The sequence below is a fragment of the Parasteatoda tepidariorum genome, chromosome 3, assembly GCF_982258835.1.
Source record: "Parasteatoda tepidariorum strain Cologne lab strain chromosome 3, Ptep-v5.0, whole genome shotgun sequence".
NCBI classification, from domain to species: domain Eukaryota; kingdom Metazoa; phylum Arthropoda; class Arachnida; order Araneae; family Theridiidae; genus Parasteatoda; species Parasteatoda tepidariorum.
In genome coordinates this window covers 108,912,748-108,937,237 of record NC_141757.1, presented here as the reverse complement: position 1 = coordinate 108,937,237, position 24,490 = coordinate 108,912,748, and the positions used below count along the sequence as shown (strand labels likewise).

The 24,490-nt window shown below is 31.0% G+C and overlaps 2 protein-coding genes across 4 annotated transcripts in view; both read left to right on the top strand.

Moving 5' to 3' along the window:
• The window catches only part of LOC107443971 (uncharacterized), a 288,826-nt gene that overhangs the window by 205,033 nt on the left and 59,303 nt on the right, over positions 1-24,490 (top strand). Inside the window, exon 1 of one of the 3 annotated variants that reach the window (XM_043038901.3) lies at positions 18,643-20,086. The exons of the other annotated variants lie outside the window; for them this stretch is intronic. Coding sequence (XP_042894835.2) covers positions 20,005-20,086 — 82 coding nt within the window. The 5' untranslated portion in view covers positions 18,643-20,004. Of the gene's footprint in view, positions 1-18,642; positions 20,087-24,490 lie in introns of those variants that run through there. 3 annotated transcript variants of the gene reach the window in all.
• Positions 5,043-10,211, top strand: LOC147814152 (uncharacterized). The gene is made up of 3 exons (XM_087160231.1): positions 5,043-5,318; positions 6,135-6,747; positions 6,850-10,211. The coding sequence occupies exons 1-3, from the start codon at positions 5,043-5,045 to the stop codon at positions 10,209-10,211; spliced, it is 4,251 nt and encodes a 1,416-aa protein (XP_087016357.1).

The window sequence follows — 24,490 nt, the reverse complement described above, 5'->3', positions numbered from 1 at the left end:
CTACATAATTTTTCGAAATCTCCATCGACCCCCATAAAAGTAATTTTCTGTTACTTAAAATAAAACTCTATTAGATACAGAGTTTGTACATTTATTTTATGATTTTAAGCATTTATTGAAGCAATAGTACATTGTGTAACTTTAGTTTTATGAAAAATATATTAATTTTGAAATTTAAGTACTTAATACTCATTAAATAATAAGTAATTATGAATAAGTAGAAATAATAAGTAAAGTAACTAAAGATTTATTCCTTCTAAATCAATGAGATGGGTGTGCCTGGTGTTTTTTTGCAAGGTTCGCTATATTGGGTTTAAAATTGGTCAATTTTAGTTTTCGTCAAAATTGTTCAATTTTGTAATTTTCGTAAAAAAATACAAAGAGTGCTATAGTTTTGTCGCGGGCTGTACAAATCCATATTATTAATGCTTACCTTCTTTTTTTTACATGCATTGATAATTAAAATTGATATATAAACTAAACGAATGGTTTTATCAAAACAATAACTAATTATCCGAAACTATAAAAGTTTTAATAATGACACTGCAAATATTCTATGTTCACAGTTTGCATAGATAGTTGAAACTGCGTATGATATTTGCGTTTGTAACGTCAATGCTCGTCACACGTGACATTTGGACAAGCGCACATATGCATATGACTTATTAACTGTGCTGACTGAGTTCGTGCCACTGCGCGCTGGTACGTAAATACTTGTTTCACCCGAATAAATATACGTTTATTAATTTATATGTCTTATAAAGAAACTGATATAAGGTCAATTAAAGAAAAATTCGCAAATTTTACATACTTAATTAGGTATGTGTGATTTGCGTATTAATAACTGTTTTTTCTTAGACCCCCAATCAACCTTTCCGATTCGGATCGACCCCCATTCGACCCCCTGGCTCAGATCGACCCCCGCTTTTGTTAAATAGACCCCTGGGGTCTATATAGACCACTTTGGTGACCTCTGCTCTAGAGGTAGTCACTCATTTTCTCCACTAAGTCATGAGTCGGCAAAGTTATTTTTTTAACTACCCTGTATATATATATATATATATATATATATATATATATATATATATATATATATATATATATATATATATATATATATATATATATATATATATATATATATATATATATATATATATATATATATATATATATATATATATATATAATATAGCACTATAAATGAATACAAAATGGACAAAGAGAATATGAGCTTCATGTATATAAGCTTCAAGATCTTATTATTAACTTTTTTTCTTATTAATTTACACTTCAAAATTCTTAGTTTCGATCTTATTAAAGCTAAAATGAGTAAAATTTCCCCAAATAAAAAGAAAAATTTAGATAATTTATATTTCGTTATTAACTTTCAAAACCCTATTTTCGATAGGATCAAGTTTCATATTATTTTTGAAAATTTCAAAAGTTTATATGCATTAGAAGATTTTTACATAATTAAAAGCTATAAATATAATAAATCTCTTGATAGAACTATATTTAATTATAATAATTTTAGCACAAATCTAGGGAGGATTAATGTATCCGATTATGAATGTCACTGTGAAGAAGAGAAACATTTTGATTTTGTTGATAAACATCATAAACATATTATTAATGGTAATTTAAATATTATAGAAAACTTAGAACTTAGGAATTTAATGGTAAAAGGCACCTAATTTAGACCCATGTACCATATATCAATTCTAAAATGCTTTCTTAATGATCTCAATAGTTTTTGTTTAAAGATATAAAATAGATTTTCTTTACCCATAGTTATGTTAACAGAATGGAAATGGGATGTTCATTATTACTTTAAAAACTTTGTTTTCAATAAAAAGGAAAAATTAAATTACAGTAACAATTCAACAAATTTTTCTAAATTTGTTCAATCAATTAAGCAACTACAAAAAAATTTTGTAATTACCCCATAGACAAAGCTAATAATAAATAGGCAATCTTCTGTAAAAAATTCTATGTTGAACCTTTAAATAAGGAGTTAAAAAAATATTAAAAATTTTAAGATTAGTAATTTAAATAATAATATTGTTATTAAAAAATGTTTAGTTTTATATAAGAGGTTAAAAATTAAAATAAGCCATTACAATTATTTTTTTTAAGTAGTTTAAAGGACAGATGCCTTTTTTGCATACAGCGATTCCTTTGTGATTTTATCTTATACAATTTCATTTAATTTTCAGCGGGTAGATTTGACTTATTTTTCATTTCCACCTAAGCAGTGAAGGGAAAATAACCATTGAAGAAAAATGTTAAGCAGTAACCACCCATATGCTTTTCAGAATTCCAAAATAAAAGTTTGTCAATTTCATTCTATTATTTAAATTCCTTCATTAAATTTGTTTATTTTAGTTCACTAAACAATTTTTTAAATGCATGTTTTGCAATATTTTTTTAAATTCTCAAAACCTGTCGAATTTTAATCAGGTAAAGACAAATGTTTACTTAACAATGTCTTACTAACACAACTTGTAGCGAGAAGTAGAATTTTCCGGGAAGCAACCATACAAAAACAAAATCTCTTGGAACAGAATCTTTTATGTACACAATTTCTCGTGAGGGACAAAATCTTATTTCACCAAATTCTGACGGGGTACCCAGCCTCACTTTCGATTGGCAGAATGCGTATAAGAAATCTCACTGAACAGAATTTCACATAGACAAAACATCGCAGAATAGGACTTCAGATATTCAAAATTCCCCATGGTATAAAAATATCGCATTACAAAACGTAGAATCGGCATAATCTCACGTAGTCCAAATATCGCGGAACAAAACGGTGCAAAAATTCGCAGAATAGAACCTCGACTTAGTAGAATTTCACTTTATCGAAATTTCGAGACGCAGAATCTCGGATCTACATAGTCCCGCAGTGGACTGATCGTTAAGACACTGTTCCCAGCAGATCACCGAAGTCAAGCATCATTGGCTGCGGTCAGTGTGCTGGTGGGTGACCACTTGGATCAGTCTGCGTAGGTACCGAGGGTGTGCGGTATTGGTCCTCGTTAAACTGTTCTACCGTAAAGTGCTCGACTTCTCGTGCAAGTCGTCGGGCTTCCGAAGAGGGGGTGCCATCCCCTCTGTAGAGGATCAAAATTGTGATGGCATGTCTTTGGATCATCCTTAGGGATGTTTCCCAGACCGTCACCAATAGCCCATTGTGCAGCTCTAGTGCGACGTGTATTAACTACAACAACTTGGATCGACAGAACACCGCATGGCAAAACATCGCAGAATGAAATCTCAGCTAGACAGACTCTTACGTGGGCAAAGTTTTACGGAACAGTCTTGGATAGACAGAATTTCGCATGGTCAAAACAAAATGTCATGAGGAAGAACCTCAGATCTACCGAACAGAGCAAACAATACTTCGCAGAATAGAACCTCAGCTAGACAGACTCTTCGGAGATCAAAATTTCACGCGTATGGGCAAAACATCGCAGAAAAAAATCTCAGCTAGATAGACTCTTACGTGGTCAAAGTTTTACGGAACAGTCTTGGATAGACAGAATTTCGCATGGTCAAAACAAAATGTCATGGGGAAGAACCTCAGATCTGCAGAACAGAGCAAATACAAAACATCGCAGAACAAAGCCTCGTTTAGACAGACTCTCACATGATCAAATTTTGACGGTACAAGGTCTTATAGACAAAATTTTGCTTGATCAAATTGTCGTGGAGCAGATTCTCGGATCTACAGAACAGAGCATGGACAAAGCATCGAAGAATAGAACCGCGTCTTGACAGACTCTCACGTGGTCTTAAGTCTGTCCAAGGCTTAAGTCACGTGGAACAAAGCCTTGGACAGACAGAATCAAGCACTCTTACTCTGAACCTCAGATCAACAGAACCTCACGTGGTCGAAATCTGGAGCAACAGAACCTCAGATTTGCGAGTGGACAAAAACACCGTTTAGACAAGTTCACACATCTCGCCATCGTGATTCTGTCATGCAAATTTTTCCTAAGAAAGTGGGTGATCTGCTATTGTTTGACACTCTTTAATGGTGAATATCCACTCTTGAAGAAAAGTAGAATTGAAAATATCCCTTTTTCGTCCCGAAGTTAATCAGAGCGAAAACAAACTCTTTTCATTCACGGCGGATGAGGAGAGAAACAATGTCATCCTTTTTACTCTTCTTTTATTTATAGCCTCCCCACACACTCTTTTGTTTTTTTTATTTGCTTTTATAACTTCTGTACTTTATCTTTTGTTGGAAAACTGGTAATGAACGAGGTCTTACAGAAATAAAGTACTAAAGCCCCCCTCTCTCTTTTTCTTTTAATAATTTTACACTTATTTGATGATTTGTTTTTACTTATAATCGCAATCTGAATCTTGTAGATTCACGCACCATCATAAACTCTCATTTTTTATTACCTGAAAATGAAGAAGACACGTATTATTATTTCGGAACTGAATAGCGCTGTTATTACTTTCGTTTTTTAAACATTCTTTGGTAAACGTATAATTTAAAACAAATGATGCAGTTTGTATATATCCTAATGTAAAATTTCGATGACAATATTGAAGAGCTAAGTTGATAAAGTGCTTAAATAACATTTTAGTGCGTTTAAGTTCATTAGCTTTAATACGATCACTAGAGGAAAAAATATGTCTTGCTTATGTTTCTTATCATTAAACTTCCAATCGTCGTCCCTAACAGTCATTTAAGTTATTTACACCTTCTCTCGCACTCTTAAAGTTTAAATGTGCTTCCAAATGACAGCTTTTTCTAACGTTCTTCGTCGACTGAAGCTAAGTGCACTTGAAGCCTTCATTCACTCCAAAAATAAGGACTGTCACTCACTATCTTCATTCTCAAATGTATTTGAATTTAAAATACGTATGTCCGCGCCCTCATTGGCGAGATTGTAATGCGCCAAGCGTAGCTTTCTAACATTCTTTTCTCATTCAATAAAAAATTACCAAACGTTACAGTCCACTAGACTCTATTAGCTCCGACATCTTTGGTCCTAGCGACCTGGAGCAGAACTAGCCTCAATATGAGCACAATTAACTCAATAACAAATCTTAATCGCCAACGTGGGGCAATTAAAACAAAAATAAACAAAATCCAAAAATTTTTGGAAGAACATTCAACGCAGCAGGATGCAAGCGCCGCTGCCATCATTCTCAAAAAGAAACTGAAAGTAGCAATGGAACTACAAGCATCGATATCAGAACTGATAAAAGGATATACGCTACTTCCGGAAGAAATTGATCTGAAAGATAATCTAGATGTTGCTCAAGATATAGAAGATGAAATCGAAGAAATAGAGGTAAAGATTAATATTTTACTCTCTAAAATTGATAATAATAAACCTAATGAAACGGAATCAAATGCTTCATGTACCAATATATATAAAATTCCGGATTTACCCCTACCTTTCTTTTCCGGAAAATATGAAGAATTTCAAAATTTTAAAATTCAATTTAATTCTATTATTGGAAATAATAAAGAGTTGAGCGACACGCAACGATTGTGCTATCTTAAAAGCTGCCTCAAAGGCGAAGCAAAACGCCTTGAGTCAGCCCAAGATACATTTGAATCTTTATGGTCTTCCCTTGAAGATAGATACGAGAACAAACGAGCAGTTATCGATTGCCATGTTAATAAATTATTAAATTTTTCAAGAGTCCCTGACGCTCCTAATCAGCTCATGCAATTAATCGATAACACTAAATGTAATTTACGAGCATTAAACTTGCTTGAATTTAAATCAAATGAACTATCAGATACATTGATAATGCACATTTTATTCCAAAAACTCGATCCAGAAGTTAGAAAAAGTTTTGAAATGAAATTGTCGAAAAACGAAATACCCAAACTAGACAATTTTCTAAGTTTTTTGGAAGAACGTTCTAGAATTATGCAAGGTCTTAATATTAAAGAGGAAAGAAAGAAGCCCCATTTTAGTTCAAGGCCAAATACAGAGAAAATGTATTTAATTAAATCGAAAGTGAATAACCCATGCTTATTAGGTTGTAGGGAAAGCCATAAACTTTATAAATGCGATAAATTCAAACGAATGAGTGTAAATCAACGAATTGAAATAGTAAAAACTCATAATTTGTGTTTTTCATGCTTAAATAAGCACTTTCCTAATCCTTGCATGTCTAAATACACTTGCTTTTGTAAAAGCAAAGATCATCATTCTTTACTTCATGAAAATATGAGAAATGAGTCATTTACATTCGATACAGCAGTAGAAGAGAAAAGAGAGACAGACATCTTGTCACCCCTCTCCCCTCCTTTCATTCCTTCGAACACTTTGTTTACGAATAAAAACGAAAATGCTAATTGCGTGATTTTAAATACGGCGGTTGTTTATATTAAAGATGGGCAGGGCATATTTAGACCATTAATAGCCACTTTAGATAGCTGTTCAAGTTCGAATTTAATAAGCAGTAGAGCTGCTAATTTATTGGGTTTAAAGAAACAAAAAACAAATGTTCCGATTTCTGGTGTTAATGAGTCGTGCATTACAGCTAAATCATTTGTTCGTACCGAGTTAACAAATGAAGACAATAATAAATCTTATTATTTAGACTTGTTAATAGTTCCAAAAATTGCGGTTCTTCCACCCACATTTGTAAACATATCGAATTTAAGTTTATCTGAAACAATAAAACTTGCCGATAATAATTGGAATAAACCAAAACGAATTGATGCTCTTTTAGGAGCAGAATTATTCTTCGAACTATTGGGTACGAATAAAATTAAAATTAAAGATTCCAAATTAATATTAATTGAAACGTTTTTTGGTCATGTTGTATCGGGAGTTGCGAACAACTTTAATTCTAATTTAGAGAAAATTAACGATTCGTGTTTTTTACTTGCTGAAACCGAAAATCTTGATAAGGCGTTAACTTCCTTTTGGGAAATAGAACACGTAAACGAAAATAAACCAATGGTTGATGACGAATTAAACTATTGTAATGAGCATTTTTTAAATACTCACTACCGAAAAACAGATGGTAGATACGTGGTTGAATTGCCGATTAAAGAACAATATTCAGCTAATATTTCATTAGGTGATTCAAAACAAATTGCGTCTAAGAGATTAAAACAATTATGGAATCGCTTAGATCGTGATCCTAAATTAAAAGAATTGTACATTAGTTTTATTCGCGAGTACGAATATTTAGGTCACATGGAAGAAATTTGCGATGATTCAATTCCGGATGAAGGATATTTTTTACCCCATCATGGTGTATTGCGACCGTCCAGCACTTCAACTAAATTAAGGGTTGTTTTTGATGGGAGTTGTAAAACTACGAATGGAATGTCCTTAAATGATTTTTTATGTAAAGGCGGAATCCTACAGGACGATCTTTTTACAATTATGGTTCGTTTTCGAAAGCATATTTTCGCATTTACGGCCGATATAAATAAAATGTTTCGGCAAATCGAAATAAATCCGTTGCAAACTAAATATCAAAAAATTTTGTGGAAAGAGGGGAGGGAGGAACCTCTCAAGGTGTACAATTTGAAAACCGTTACCTATGGTTGTGCATCCAGTCCCTATCTTGCTACAAGAGTTCTACATCAAATTGCAACCGATGAAGAAAAGGATTTTCCTATTGCCTCTAAGGTTCTAATGGAGGATTTCTATATGGATGACTGCCTTTCGGGGTCAAGCAGTATTGAGGAATTTAATGAACTAAGACAACAACTAACTAAGCTCCTTCAAAAGGGACAAATGAAATTACATAAATGGCGTTGTAATGCCATTGATACTTCAACGGAATCATCTCAATCGTTTCCCTTCAAACAAGATTGTGCAGATACTACCATAAAAACTCTGGGAATACTGTGGAATAGTAGAAAGGATACTTTTCACTTCAATGTCACAACGGCTTTAAGCTCGAATTACACTAAGCGTGAGGTGCTAAGCCAAATTGCTAAAATCTTCGACCCATTGGGCCTACTTGGTCCTGTTATCTGCAGTGCTAAAATATTCATGCAGCAATTGTGGCTTTTAAAATGTGAATGGAACGAAATGATTCCACCTCACGTCTACCAAAAATGGGACAAATTTTTACGATCTCTTTCTTACTTAGAAACTTTGCATATCCCAAGATGCATTATGATCCTGGAACTAACGATTATTCGACTTCACGGCTTTGCAGACGCCAGTGAAAAGGCCTACGGTGCCTGCATCTACATACAAACTGTTTCCAATTCCAATGTGCCTTCCAGTCAGCTAATTTGCAGCAAAAGCAGAGTGGCTCCTATTAAGACCATAAGTATCCCCAGACTTGAACTTTCAGCTTGCTTACTATTGTGTCAACTCTTGCATCGAGTTATTTCATCTCTAAAATTTAAATTCGATCAAGTCATCTTGTACTCCGATTCCACGATCGCATTAGCTTGGATCAAGACCTCACCCCATCTTCTTAAGACTTTCGTCAGCAATCGAGTGGTACAGATACAAGAACTGTCCAAAGACTTTCTCTGGAAACACATTGCATCAGAATTTAACCCGGCAGATGCTTTGTCCAGAGGTCAAGATGCCTTTGTTTTTTCTACCAATAAACTTTGGTGGAAAGGCCCTGTGTTCCTGAGTGAGAACATAATTAAAAACAATGAACCTGAACTAGATTTAATTCCTGATTGTGAACCTTTTCAGAAAGAACTGAAACCAGTTCTGCTACTGACTTCAATCACCAACAATGACTTTATTGATGACTTTTTAAATCTTTCAAATAATTACATGAAACTAATAAGAATTTTAGCCTTTATTTTTAGGTTTCTTTCAAATTGTAGAAATGTGAATAAATTTAAGGGTCCTCTCAATGTAAAAGAATTAGATAAAGCCAGAAATGTTATTATAAAACAGGTGCAAGGTGAGTACTTTGTTGCAGATATCTCAGCCTTAAAAAAAGGTAAGCCTGTTCCTGTAAATAGTAAATTGAAATTTTTGAATCCCTTTTTGGATCAGGATGGTTTGCTTAGAGTTGGTGGTCGGTTGACCAATTCTAATTTGAATTATAATTCTGTTCATCAAATAATATTACCTCCTGGTCATAAACTTTCTAAGATTATTTTTTCTTATTTTCATTTTAGAGATTTGCATGTTGGTCCTCAAGGACTATTAAATACAGTACGACAAATTTTTTGGCCAATCAGTGGCAGAAAATTAGCTCGTCAAGTTGTGCACGATTGTGTGCAGTGTTTTAAAATAAGGCCAACAGTCTCTTCTCAAATAATGGGTGATCTCCCTCCTGAGAGGGTGATTCCTAGCCCACCCTTCTCGAACGCAGGACTTGACCTGTGTGGTCCATTTTGGATTAAATATCGTAACCAGAGAAAGGGGTTATATAACAAAGTATATGTAGCTATTTTCATATGCATGGTCACTAAAGCTGTACATTTTGAATTATTGTCTGACTTAACAGCTAGTGCTTTGATAGCTACACTTAAACGGTTTTTTGCCCGCAGAGGTAAAAGTTGTACTATATCTTGTGACAATGCGTCCAATTTTGTTGGCGCTTCGGCGGAGATAAGCAAATTCTTAAAGTCTTTAAATGCTAAAAAAGATAATTTATCTGGTTTCCTTTCATCGGAGCAAGTACTGTGGAAATTTCTACCCCCTCGTTCACCAAATTTTGGCGGATTATGGGAGAGAGGAGTCGGACAATTCAAGTATCACCTTAAAAGAACCATTGGTTCTACGAAATTAACAATTGAAGAATTTTTAACTATAACTATTCAAATAGAAGGTATTCTTAATTCCCGTCCTCTCTCTCCTATGTCATCTGATCCAGAAAATTATGAAATTTTAACTCCTGGACATTTTTTAATTGGAAGAGCAATTAATGCACTTCCTGAGCAAAATTTGATTGATTTTAAAGAAAATTTGCTTAACCGATGGCAGAAAACTCAAAAAATTGTTCAAACAATTTGGAAAAATTGGTGTAACTCTTATCTCAGTCATTTACAACAAAGATCAAAATGGTTGTTTCAAAAACAAAATGTAAAACCAGGTATGATGGTTCTGGTAAAAGAAAGCAATTTACCTATATGTAAATGGGTTATAGGACGAATTTCCGAAATTATCACCGGTAAGGATGATAATGTCCGTGTGGTTTTCGTACGCACACCTCATGGAATTTTCAAAAGAAGCATTTCAAATATTGCTGTATTACCAATTGTTAACAATACTTAAATTTATATGTTGAATTCAAAATGTGAAAAAATAATTGTATTAATATTGCATAAATTTGTATTTTTATTATTATTTCTATTATTATTGTTATTTTTATGATTATTGAAACATTCAAATGTCAGAATATTTCAATGGGGGCCGGGATGTCCGCGCCCTCATTGGCGAGATTGTAATGCGCCAAGCGTAGCTTTCTAACATTCTTTTCTCATTCAATAAAAAATTACCAAACGTTACAGTCCACTAGACTCTATTAGCTCCGACAACGTATAAAAATAAATGAATATTGTATTGATAGTTAAATATGGTTAAAATATGACTTTTTTCGTAAGATCTAATTTTATTTTTCAAAAATGTCACTTAAGTTCATTCAGTGACTCAGCTTTTCTATGTTGACACTTTGGAATACACCATATTCACCATACACAGGTTCGAAAAAAACGGATCCCTCTGAATAACTTTTGATCGAATGATAGGATCTTCACCTTCTAGGACTCAATCTTAATGGCTCGAGGGGGTGACCTCAAATATGCCAATTAATAAGTATAGACTATATTTTAAGTTACGAAATCTGACACAAAAACGTACTTTCTCTGAATAAACATACCTTCTTTGCGACCAATTCGAATTTCTAATCCCCGAAATATAAGGTGTATCCGCAATCTGCGAAATAGGGTCCCAATAGTTTGGTCAGGAAAGCAATCCAAAGTTTTGACCCCTTAATGTTAATTTTACCTTTTTGAATATTTCACTATATTTCGAGAATTTTTTAAGCGAATTGAAAAATTTTTGCACACAATTATTAAATTCGTTTATCCAAAGATAATTCTACGTAAGAAATAACTTTTAGTAAAGATTTATTATTATTTTATTTATGAATAGTTAAGAAAATTTTGAATAGTAATATATACAATTATTTAAACTATTTTAAAGAATGCAATTTTACATGGGAACATACAAAATTTGATCAAAATCGGTGGAATAGTTCCTGAGAATTTGAATTTCAAAAAAAGTCAGGTATTTACAATTTGATTTCTGAGGAGCTGATTTCGCTCAATTTTTATATTTTACCATGTAAAATTACATACTTTAAAATTATGTAAAATTTGTATAGTAACTTTATATCATATACATAGCTTTATATCATATTATAGTTAAAATTGGAAGAATTTCTTTTATCCCTCTTTAGCTTTTTATAATATTAAAAATTTATATATATATATATATATATATATATATATATATATATATATATATATATATATATATATATATATATATATATATATATATATATATATATATATATATATATATACCGAAGAGCCATTACATTATGACCACCCTGCTAATAACATGTAGGACCACCTTTAGCCCTCAAAACAGCTAGAACCCGCCGTGGCATTGATTCCACAAGGTGCCGATAGGTAGTCTGAGGTGTCTGGTACCAAGCGCTCATCAACTGTTCCTGCAATTCCCTCACATTGCGAGGGGGTAGCTTGGCAGCACGAACTTGGTTTTCCAAGCAGGAACACAAATGCTCTATTGGATTAGGGTCAGGTAAATTTGGGGGCCAAGACATGACTTGAAAGTCACTGGAATGTTCCTCGAACCATTCCATGACGATTCGAACCTTATGTCATGGTGCATTATCCTGTTGGTAAACACCATCCCCAGCTGGAAAAACTGTTGCCATGAATGGGTGAACCTGGTCTGCAACTATGTTCAAGTAGCTTACAGACGTCAGGGATTGTTCTATGAGGATTATGGGTCCTAATGTGCCCCATGAAAACATTGTTCCTGGGCGAGAAACCATGAAAATCTGGGCGAGCCCATTGTTATAGATGGAGGGTGGTCATAATGTAACGGCTCTTCGGTGTATATATATATATATATAACACAGATGTAATGATGACTTATATCTGACAACATCTAATGTCTTTCAACCTCTAATTTTTTTTCATTACATTGATTTTATTTTTTCCTTTATTAAACACCAAATCAAGTGAGAGCTTATAAAATGAAGGTCCAACGAGAGATAAATTTTTTACTGCAATGGATAAGTTGTCATTATTTAAGGTAAAAAAAATGACACAATTTACACTGAAAGTGCTTAATACTGTAATAACTTTCAAATTAATTAGAATTTCGAGAGAAAAAACTCTCGTTAAGTTTATAAATTTTCAGCACGTCAAATTTTAATTCTGTAATAGCATTTCTAGGGACTACGGAGTGATCAACATGGTATTTTTTACTACAAGTTTAACAGTTCTTAAATTCTCTAGGTAGTTTTCGAATGTATATTTATTCCATTGTATTCTCTGGACATTTTTTCTCCACATCCTCCTAATTTCAATTTTCTAAATTTTATAATTTTTTTCACAAGAAATTAAAATGTCGCATGAAGTTTAATCACAGAGATTGTGCGAATTCACTTTATTTTGTTGTTATTTTAAAACAGCACCCACATAAAATAAGTTACTTTAACTCATTAGAAATAAATCAGTAATGGTAAAAACTTTTTCATTTTAAAGACACAGCGTAAAACCTCCTTTTTTTCTGGCACTATGCCTTTCGAATGAGTGTTTTGAAGGTCAATTTTTTTCTCTTTTTTTGCATCGCTTCTTAACGGGGGAAATGTTCACTTTTATTTTTATTTGTTTGTTCCCAAATGTTTTATTTTAGATAGGGTGTGTGACTGCCGGGTTGAAAGACGAAGAGTTGATGTTGAATAGAACGGTGTTTTACCTCTGCACGCTATAAGAAAAAAAAAACAGTCTTGCCCCCTCTCCCAAAAAGTTCTAAAAAGAAAAATGAGATTATTAGAGGAGGGGTAATGTGGAACACTATTTACTTTAAGGGATGAAAAAACTTGTCTTTTCAAAAAATGACTGAGTTTAAATGATCCGTAGTAGCATCTATGTCTTATAAATCGCCTAACGCAGTGTTCCCCAACCCCGGTCCGCGGACCGGTACCGGTCCGTGGATTAAATGATACCGGGCAGCCCATTTCATTGAAACTGAATTTAAATTCCTAGGTGTATACCCCAAATTAAAAATATTTGCGTTCCATTAAAATTTTATTTATTTAAAAAAAAGGGGGGGGGCTCCGAAGATAGTGACGTAAATTTTTCAATGTTTTAAAAAGTAAAATAAAAAAAAGAAAAGAAAACCACCACAACTATTTTCTTTTTCAAATAGATTTAATTTTAAAAAAATCAATCATCATAACTGTAAATATCATAAATAAAACACGAAAGCGAGGAGCGAAATATACATTGGAACTAATGAAGAACTTCGTCTTCTCTCTCGATCGTGACTAATTGATTTAACGTTCTAGTAAGTTAAAATGTTAAATCACTTTATATGTATTTTTTGGTGTAACTGTATTTTATTTTGAAGGCATGTTTAAATACAATTGAATTAAAATTAATAATTAAAAATAACCCAAAATATAAACAATCAACGCCCCCCCCCCATCCAGCAGGCCATGGCAAAAATATCAAACATTGACAGGTCCGCGGAAATAAAAAGGTTGGGAAACACTGGCTTAACGTGTTCCGAAAGCGATTAAAATTTCCTTTTCTGGTGTTGGCAAAAAAAGAACTCAAACTATGAACCGGACAGAACTGAAATATTTAAAGTGAACTGTTCGTACAAACCATAAATATGTGAACTAACTTTGCTGTATTTTTTGTTTTAATAAAGGTTATCCATTTAAACAGATTGTATAATAATTTAGAGCTATATTTTATTGTTTATAATCCTGGATAATTGGGACAGAAAGGGAATCGTTTTGTGCAAAAGATAAAAAAAAAATCGAAGGAGATGAATCAAAAATACAACCGGAAAAAAAAATATTGGTAATAAAAATAGGTCTTCCTTTGGCGAGATTTTTTAATTCTGTTGTCTCCAAATACCAAAATATACAGTTGTACATCTTGGTACAATGAATGACATTACTCATCAGTTTAATCAATATTAACATTCATTGATTTACATATTCTTTAATTCTGTTGTCTCCATATACCAAAATATACAGTTGTACATCTTGGTACAATGAATGACAATACTCATCAATTTAATCTATATTAACATTCATTGATTTACATAGACGTGAAATTGATTGACATATTCTTTAATTCTGTTGTCTCCAAATACCAAAATATACAGTTGTACATCTTGGTAGAATGAATGACATTACTCATCAGTTTAATCTATATTAACATTCATTGATTTACATAGACGTGAAATTGATTGACATATTCTTTAATTCTGTTGTCTCCAAGTACCAAAATATACAATTGGGTAAATTTTAGAAATAGCCAATTAATATGATACTTACAACAAATGACGTTACTCGTCGATTTAATATAAATTATTAATAATCAATAATTTACTGAGGCGTATCATTTGTTTACATATTCTTTAATTCTGTTGTCTCCAAATACGAAAATATGCAATTAGGTAAGATTCAGAAAAAAACAATCATTATGCTACTTACAACAAATGACGTTACTCGTCGATTTAATATAAATTATTAACAATCAATGATTTACAGAGGCGTATCATTTGTTTACATATTGCAAATTTCAAATTTGTTTATATATTGCATGTTGCAAATTTCTCCCAATACTTGATCCAGGAGTTCCCTTTTCTTCTGGAGATTGGGTACAAAATTACAAGGCTACGTAGTTGAACATTAGTAGTCGTAAACCCAAAATTGGGTCGGCTTTTCAACGACGGCTGTAAAATAAAATAAAACAACAGAGATCACATATTAATATACTATTTTTGTATTATCAAATCTTGCATTATGGAGATTAGTTGTTTCAAAAACTTAAATTTATCTCTTTATGCAGTCAATTTTAAATTATTTTAATCCAATTAACAATTGAATAATCACAACATTTTTAAAATACTGACCTAAGGGTTCCTTCACAAACCAATATATTTTTAAATGACACTGATTAGTGACACTTATATCAAAAAATTATATTCTGATTTTAAAAAAAAAACTAATTTACAATTTTAAACAATATATCACATTTTCAAATAGGCTCTTCATAAGAATTGATTACATTTCTGTGTTCAAAAACTATTTCGAACATAAAAATAATTAGTTAAATATTTTATTTGATATATAATTATTTTGAATTGTGTTTTTTTTTCTCATTAAATTTTAATGTGTAGTTTCAAAAAAATATTTATGAAGTTTTAAATGACTGCTCAAAGTTCAGCTTTTTTTTACCCCAAAATTTCTGTGGCATGTCTCAGTTATAACAAACTAATCAACCACCAAGGTATATAACCTCAGTTTTCTTTCATTATAAATCAGAATTCCACAATACTTGATTATGTTTATCATTTTATTAACATTGAGTAAGTAATGGGTAATAACATTTAGATTTAACGTGGTATAATCGTGTTCGATTCTCGTGTCATTGAACATTCCACTTTCAAACTTTATTGCATTGAAACCAAAACTTATATGGGCTTTTGCGAGATAAAATGTATTTTTCCAAAAAAAAATTTTTTTTTAACGTACTTACTCATTTTCCTAATTTATAATCTGAGAATATAAAAGAGAACACGTGCATAGAATCCTGATCTACAGCATTTTGGATCTATGAATTTTTTCTGATCATAATTGATTATTATTCGCAATTATGTTCCTTATTTTTCTTGTTGTTGTTGTGGGAGACCTGTCAGTAAGGGCCTTTGCCCATTCATTTTAAAATGTTACGTTAAGGTGGAATGCATTATGGTATTCAATATAGTTTTGTTCGTGTAAAAAACTATCCAACTTTGATTAGTATTCTAGTAATTTTTTATGTAGTAAAATATCAGATTCATCTTAAATTGCTGATTTATGGGTTGGTTTGAAAATAATTGAAATTTTTTGAAAAAATGACGTCACTGCAGCAGAAGAAGGATCCTATTGGTCATAAAAAAATTTCTTCGGTAGATTTTCATATTCAAATAATTTATTGAAATTGCCATAGTGCTCTTTATCGAAGAAATGTTCATTAATTTTTGAAAAATGGTGATGGAAGAAATCAATTTTTTTGGTCTTTATTGATATTTATGCTTAAAATCTTTTGGTACATTACTGTGAAACCTAGTTCGTGTATCAAAATAACACATACATGTAATATAATTATTATATAATGCAATGTAATTACTATAATTATGTACTTTTAAAAAAAGTGGTTTCAGTTGCAAGGAAAAATCATTCCTAGATAAAAATATAATTGAAGATCGCGCAGCATTTCTTACAGATACATTGCTTATGTCTTTTTATAAGTAAATCTTGTACCTAAATATTATTGGTCACCGTGAAGCCCTACGGAGAGCACCAGTCTGGACAATAATAATCCAAAGCGTGTTGCATCTCGCAGTAGACTGATCGTAAAGTCACAGATCCCAGAAGAACACCGAAGTCAAGCATCACTGACTGCGGTCAGTAAGGGGTGGGTGACCATTTTGATCAGTCTGCGTAGGGACCGAGGGTGTGCTGTATCGGTCCTCGTTAAACTGTTCTACCGCAAAAGTGCTCTACTTCGCAAGCAGGTCGTCGGGCTACCAAAGCTGGGGAGCCATCCCCTCTGCAGAGGATCGAAATTGCGATGGCATTTCTTCGGATTATCCTCAGGCATGTTTCCCAGACCGTCGCCAATAGCCCATAGTGCAGCTCTAGTGCGACGTAAACAAAGTACCCACCCACGAAAACGTGTTGCAGAATGTTGAAAATATTTTTCATCGCTAAGCATGTCAAGCAACGCAATTAATTCGCAATTCTGGAGAAGAATGGGCTAACGTGAGAATTCTTTTGAATCTGCCAGGAAACATACTGATAATTATTTTGAATATGTCTGTATTTTTTTTAAAATTAAAATTTGAATATTTGTTTTCAATTTAAGTGAAAAATTAGTTAATTTGGATGTATACCCTTTAATATTTTTTTTTCAAAAATTTTTTGTTTTTGTCCACACTAGCTCCATATCGAGGGGCTAGTGTACCAATTATTTAATCTCTGTGGCGTACATAGAATTAGATGCACCCTCTGAAAGATTTATAAATGCATTCAATTTTACACATTTTAAGAGATTTAAAAAATGCTCTTAATGTGGCATATCAGAAGTTATACTTCTAAAACATGCAATAAGCTTATTCATTCATCTTCTATTCTTAAAAACAAACAAAAATAGTCTAAAGTCAAAAAAAATTAAAAACTTACTTTTCCATCAAAAAAAAACTGCTAAGTGTTCCTTAATTTGCATATAAACAAAATCTAGTGTTTTGTCTTGTAACTGCTTATGAAAGTGTAACACAGTTTTGCCAATCTGCCAACATTTACAGAGAATTTTGAGTGATAAATAACAGAAATGTTCCATTTGCTTACACTAGTCCCATATCTGACAGCCCTTTCTTTCCTATATAATAGCTGTGGTACAAAAGCATAAATGCTCAAGAAATAAATAAATAAAATTGAAAGTTGAAGTCTCGAAAAAAAGCATTTTTTCGTGAGATATTTATTGTTTTTCTAGTGGTATTTAAAATAAATTTGAAACTTTAAGATGTATATTATAATAAAATTCCATTAGTTACAAAAAAAAAATGACACTGTCACTAGTTCTGAAAAAGGCATTACGACATTCATGTGTCATTTTTCGATGTATAATCATAATCTTCAAAATCCTCGTAATATCCTTCAGATAAAATCGTTACTTTTATCTGAAGGATATTTGATTTTACACATCAATTTAGCATATAAAATTTCTTTATTTGAACAGAGGAGTGTGATATTTTAACGAGGGACCTGTTATTTATATTTATACCAAGTTGATGGTGCGGTTTAGCCATTTTTGGCTCTTGCACCCGAAAATATTAACTAACAAAAATAAAGATAAATGTAGATAGAGACATATAGGAGAGAAATATAGATGTGTTTAAAGGTATATTTAGAGATGTTTAGATATAGATAGTTTTACTTAGTTTTAGGTCCGTTTTTTTAAAAAGAACTTTTCTCTGAAATAACTAAAAATACAAACAAAAACACAGTAGCTGTGTGTAAAAAATGTAAGAATCAGTAACATAGATTCGAGAATCAGCTGTCCAAAAGTCTTATCTAGCCAAAATCCATGTCTATAAAAATCTATACAACTCTACATCTACCTCTTGTCCAAACATATGAGTTATCAAAGTTTAATAATTGGTTCAAAATTCTGTCTATCCGCCACAATGAAAAGTTTGAGAAGGGGAAAAAAACTCGCAAATGTTGTATTAAAAAAAAAATCCCCGAGTCCCATAAGATGAATCAGAGAAAGAAAGAAAGCCACAATCTCTAATGGATGGATCGCCAGGTCTGGATCTATTTCTGGATCATTCTCCGATCCTCTCTCTGAATCAGATGCTACACTACCTCTTCCCTGAAGCAATTCCAGACGATGAGATGAGGATGCTGGAGAGGAGATCTCCTCTCCCTGCTCCTTAAGCTTCTATTCCATTCCCCTTGTGTTCCACATTCTTGCAGATGCTCAATGGTGAAACATACACACACTTTGTCTTTTGTTGTTCTGCTCATCCACGTGTTTCTATCACCAGCGATCGACCAACGAGTGTGATTCACCGATTTAGAGTTCGAATCAGTGTTGATTTTTAGAGAGATTTGTGCCGTACCAATCATACATGAAAATATTAACTCCAAACAACAGTTTTACTTCCTTCATTGTATTTCTAAATAAGAAATATTTATCAATTTAGAGTTTGGATCGGTGTCGTTCTTAGAAAGATTTGTATCGTGCAATTCAAAACTCATAATTCATCAACTTGTACACGCTTGATTGTATTTCTAAACAAGAGACATTTATCAATTTAGTGATTGAATTAGTGTCATTCTTAGAATACTTTGTGTTTTGTGCCAACCACTAATTCTACATTAAAGAGCTCCGATCTATAGCTAATCAACTTGTACAGGCTTGATTGTATTCCTGAATAAGCTCTTTTTGTCCATTTAGAGTTTGGATCAATATCATAAGTTTTATGTTCTTTGCTACATGAAACATATGAAATATAAACTTTAATTCATCAAAGTAACTAGTTTGTGTTTGATTGCATTTCGGAACAAGCAACGTTTGACTACACAGTACTGCGTCTAAACAATAATTTTGTTTCACTTATTTCATCCCTCCCCGCCAATCACTAAGAAATAATCCGAGATCGCTTCTATAGTTTTAAAAGTTCTCAATAATACTTGGTAGTTGTTTTTAATTTAAAGAATGTATGAATGTTTATATCTATGAAGCTTTGTTTACGGCTATTTTAATTTCATCGCAATTTTGACAATTACAAAAAAAAAAAGTCAACCTAACCGCAGTGAATGGAATTTCTGTCATTTGTTTTGACAATTTAAAAAGAAACCTGATAATTTTGTTTGACGGAAACGGAAGTGGTACTGGACTATATGGAAGACACAACTCAATTCAAACAGCCGATGGTGGTCTTCAAAACGTGGTTTTGTGTTTTGTGATTAACTTATGTTACAATGATCTTACCTGTTAGGCGTGGAATCTATTTTTTATTATGTGTTGCGATCATATTTTTTGTTCTATCACTCTAATTTTACCGTCTTTTTACTGTGAAATATCGTCTTGATCATGTTCAGAATCATGTCGTAAAAAAAACGTTGTAAACATTCCCATTAAGTGGACCAAAATTCGAATATCGGACCTTTACTTTTTGGTTTTTTTCATTCACAACTTTATCTGTGACTTATTGATGACTAAACCATCTAATGCGAGATTGTGACTTGTCGGCCATGTTGGACTGTGAAGACGGCGAAAAAGAAGTGAACTCCAATTGCAAACATTGCGAAGGTGGGATTTAAATTCTTTTTGCACAATATTCTTACTATATTTATTCTATTTGTATCATATGTTGTAAAACCAGCCTAGTCGTTTTAAGAAATTTTCCACACAAGAAAAAAAAGTTAACATAAAAAATTATTTGAAACATAAGTTTATTATAATATTTTTGATATTTTCTAAAAAGAAAAACCACTCTTTATTTTTGTTAGAATTTTTTATGAACATTTTTGTTCCCATTTTTGGATACAAAACACCCTAGGGAGCAGTACGGAAAATATTTGGCACCGGGTTTTCGCATTATTGTTCAATTTCATATTATTATTCTGTGTTAATCGAAATATAAATTTAAGGAAACAAGTAGCATAAATAATTATTTAATCTTTTCTTAAATTTAAGCAAAATAGAAAAAAAAGATACTGCCATTAAAAAAATCAAAAGTTTTAGAAACTAAAGAAAAAATAAATAATAAATTAATTTTTGAACTTTAAAAAGTGATGATTGTAAATATTTAATATTATAATAGTTAATAATAGTTTTAATAAAATAAATTTACAAAATGTTACTTTCAATATTTCTTTTAAAAAAATCGCTTGGTACATTTTTTTGCAGAATGCAATTTTATGCAATTATATATGTGTGTATATATATATATATATATATATATATATATATATATATATATATATATATATATATATATATATATATATATATATATATATATATATATATATATATATATATATATATACATATATTCACGTTACGTTCAAATTTTTTCTATGTCTCTTTAAACTTAAAACTTTCTAAGTTTTGAAAAATAACTAGTATTAAACCAAAATGTTTTATCAGTTGAGTTTTAATTCACAAAAAATTACATTAAATAATTTTGTTTCGAACAAAAAGTCTTCTAACAAAAATGTAACATTGTTTGGAGCTAAGTTTCAATAACAATAATTATAAGAAATCGAGAATAATAATTGCAAAATTATAATTATAAAAATCATATTTGTATTCATTATTTACAGTCTTAAAAACGAAACAAAATCTCTCCGAAACAATTGCTTACCAATAACAATCCGTCGATTTGACCATAGATTTAATTGAAATTTTTCAGCTCTGAATTATTTTAAAACTAGATAGCCCTGTCCTCTGGTTGCTGCCCAAGATGTGCTAGCTTTCCTAAACCTTGAAACTGCTTTCGCAATTACTTGAGAAATGCTTCGAAATGAGAGTTCTCTTTAACAGCTCGTTGAATATTTATGTATTTTAGTCTAGATTTGTACGTCTAGCCTTGTATGTTACTCCTTTTTTTAAAGAAGTAACAAAAAATACAGAACAAATGCATCCTACGAAAATTTTGAATTTCAAACATTTTATTCATTTTTTATTCATTACAATGCTAGTTGAAAATTGACATAATACAGAATAACATAATGACAATAGCATAATTTTGCATAATTAATTTGTAGACTTTCCCTATGTACACAATTATAATTTTTACTATTTGGAGACAACAGATTTAGGTCCTTTCTTCGAACATAAATTCGTAGAATGTACAGTGCTCAAAATAAAAAACGGACCACCCTAAATAACTTTTGATCCAATGATTGGATTTAAACGTTCTAGGATTCAATCTTAATTATTCAAGGGGTGAACTTAAATATGAATATGCAAATTAATTAGTGCAGACAATATTTTAAGTAACGAAATTAGACACAAAAACGTACTTTCTCCGAATAAACATATATTTTTTTCCCGAAGGAGTCGGATTTTTGACCCCCAAAATATAGGGGGTGCCGCAAACTGGGAAATAATCTCCCCATAGTTTTGTCAGGAGAGCGGTTTAAACGTTGGACCCCTTAAAGTTAATTTTACTTTCTATCTCGAGAAATTTTTAAGCGAATTGAAAATTTTTTGCACACAACTATAAATATTATATCCTACGATAACAAAATATAAATTTTTATTATATAAATATGACTTATTTATTGTTTTTCATTATTTTATTTAATAATGGTCGAAACAATTTTGATTTTTTAGGTGTACAATTTTTTTACATCATTTTAAAGAATGTAATTTTAATGGAGAAAAATACAAAATTTGAACGAAATCGGTATAGTTCCTGAGAAATCCCGTATTTTTAAATTTTGATTTCTCAGAAACTATTTGACCAATTTCGCTCAAAATTTGTAGTTCACTTTTCATCCTTTAAAAAAATGTATACCTTCAAATTCTTTCAAAATTCTTTCGACTATAATGTAAAAAAAATAAAAATCAATAAATATTTACTTAAAGTTATATTTCGAATGGAATTACCTTTGGATAAATGAATTTTATAATCGTGTGCAAAAATTTTTCAATTCGCTTAAGTTTACGAGAAATGGCGAAATGTGAAATTAATATTAAGGGTTCTTAGCTTTGGATCGTTCTCCTGACCAAATTATTGGGTCCATATATCAAAGATTGCGGCTACCCCTATATTTTAAGAGTCAGATATCCAAATACGTCGAAAAGGAGGTATGTTTATTCAGAGAAAGTACGTTTTTGTGCCTGATTTCTTATTTTGAAATATCGTCTACACTAATTACGTAGCATATTTCAGGTTACCTCCTCAAACGTTAAAGATTAAGTCCCTGAATATGAAAATCCGATCATTAGATCAAAAGTTATTCAGTGGGGTCCGTTTTTTTATTTTGCGCATTGTACAAAAACCAGAAAAAAGGCTGAGAGACTACAAAATAATATAGGTATAATTGGCAAAATAATTTAGGGTTAAATTAATTTAGGGATGGAAAAATTAGGATTACTTTGGAAAATTTTTTCAAGACAATGAAATAACTAAAGCAACAGAAAAAGTCTTTTATCACTTAAAAAAAACTAGTAAACAAGTAAACAGAAAAAATTTTATTTTTCAGATTGCTTTCAATTTTTACTTTCTTACTACATTTTAATAATTTTAAGTTTAATATTTAATACATAAAAGGTGAGTAGATGAAGGTTTTAAGGGATATTTACGTTAAGCACAGTATATTTAAAGTTTTTATGTTGGTAATAAAATTAAATCTGCATTTTTTTATTTTATTTCTTGCTTGCCAAAAGAGAATCGTCGACAAATGAACCTTCACCCACTCCTAAAACATTTAATGATTGCCTCTTATTACCTTTATCCACTGAAATGATTCCCCTCATCAATGTAATGATTTGTAACAGAAATTGACAAAAGAATGTTGGAACCTTTTCCCCTTCAAATGGCATTTTTATAGTATTTATAATTTTTACTAGCAATTTTAATAAAAAATTGAACCATTTTTAAATTTCAATTAACTAATAGGTTGTTGTAAAATTTTAAATTCGCATAAAATTACATCGCTGATTTATAATTGGTATTCTTTCATTTTTATATATTGCTTACTCTGTACCATTATTATATTTTTATAACTATATTTTTAATTAATTACGATGTGGAGTTTAATTAGCATACATCCATTTTCTTATTCAATAAACGTCTTTCTTTTAAGTAATTATAAGATAGTCTTCTATAGTTATAAGCTTAGTATTTAATTTGTTTGGGCAATTCAATTAACATTTATACTATTAATTATGTGATGAATATTTTTCAGTCAACCAAGACAAACAATTCTCTTCTATAGATTATGATTGATATTTAATTTAATTAATTATGATATACAGTTTCATTACATATTATCCACTTTCCTGTTCCATAAACATCTTCCTTTTAAATAATTATAACATAGTTTTCAATCGATATAAGCTTAGCATTTAATATTAAATAATCATAACGTGCATTTAAGTTTACATTTATAATATTTTCTATTTTCCTTTCAATAAGATGAAAGAGAGATGGTTCTCAATAGTTATATGATTCATATTTAATTTAATTAATTACGATATACAATTTTCTTAGCTATTATCCAGTTTTCTATTAACCTCTTCCATTCTTATAAATCAGTGGTTACCAACTGACGGCCTTTTTTTGTGGCCCGCGAACTAAAATATATAAGTTGTTGTTTTTTTGTGGACAATTTTCGTAAAAAATCTATATGGGTTTTAAATACTTTCGTTTAAAAAAACATAATTTCTTCGTTTCTGTGAAATTTATCATACCAACGATGCAAAAAAAAAAATTTTCTCAGGTTTTGCATCCAAGAAAATATTTATTCAAATACAAAAATAATCGTGTATCTCTTTTTTATTTCGGTTTTTTGTATTTTGTGAGTATAATTTAGGATATGCGTATCAGAAATTTTCTCGTAGAAATTCTCCCATTTAACTTTTTGAAACCACTCATTTTGTACGAAATTATTTAAATTTGCACATTTTAAAACGTATAAAAGAGTGAATGAATATCTTGTTTTATTTAAATTCCTTGAATTGAATATCGCATCTGTG

Excerpts from the sequence above, each read along its gene's own strand:
- LOC147814152 (XM_087160231.1), top strand. The coding sequence starts at position 5,043 with ATGAGCACAATTAACTCAATAACAAATCTTAATCGCCAACGTGGGGCA. Across the intron at positions 5,319-6,134 it reads ATGAAATCGAAGAAATAGAG|CACTTTCCTAATCCTTGCAT; the intron begins GTAAAGATTAAT and ends TGCTTAAATAAG. Across the intron at positions 6,748-6,849 it reads ATTATTCTTCGAACTATTGG|AGAAAATTAACGATTCGTGT; the intron begins GTACGAATAAAA and ends ATTCTAATTTAG.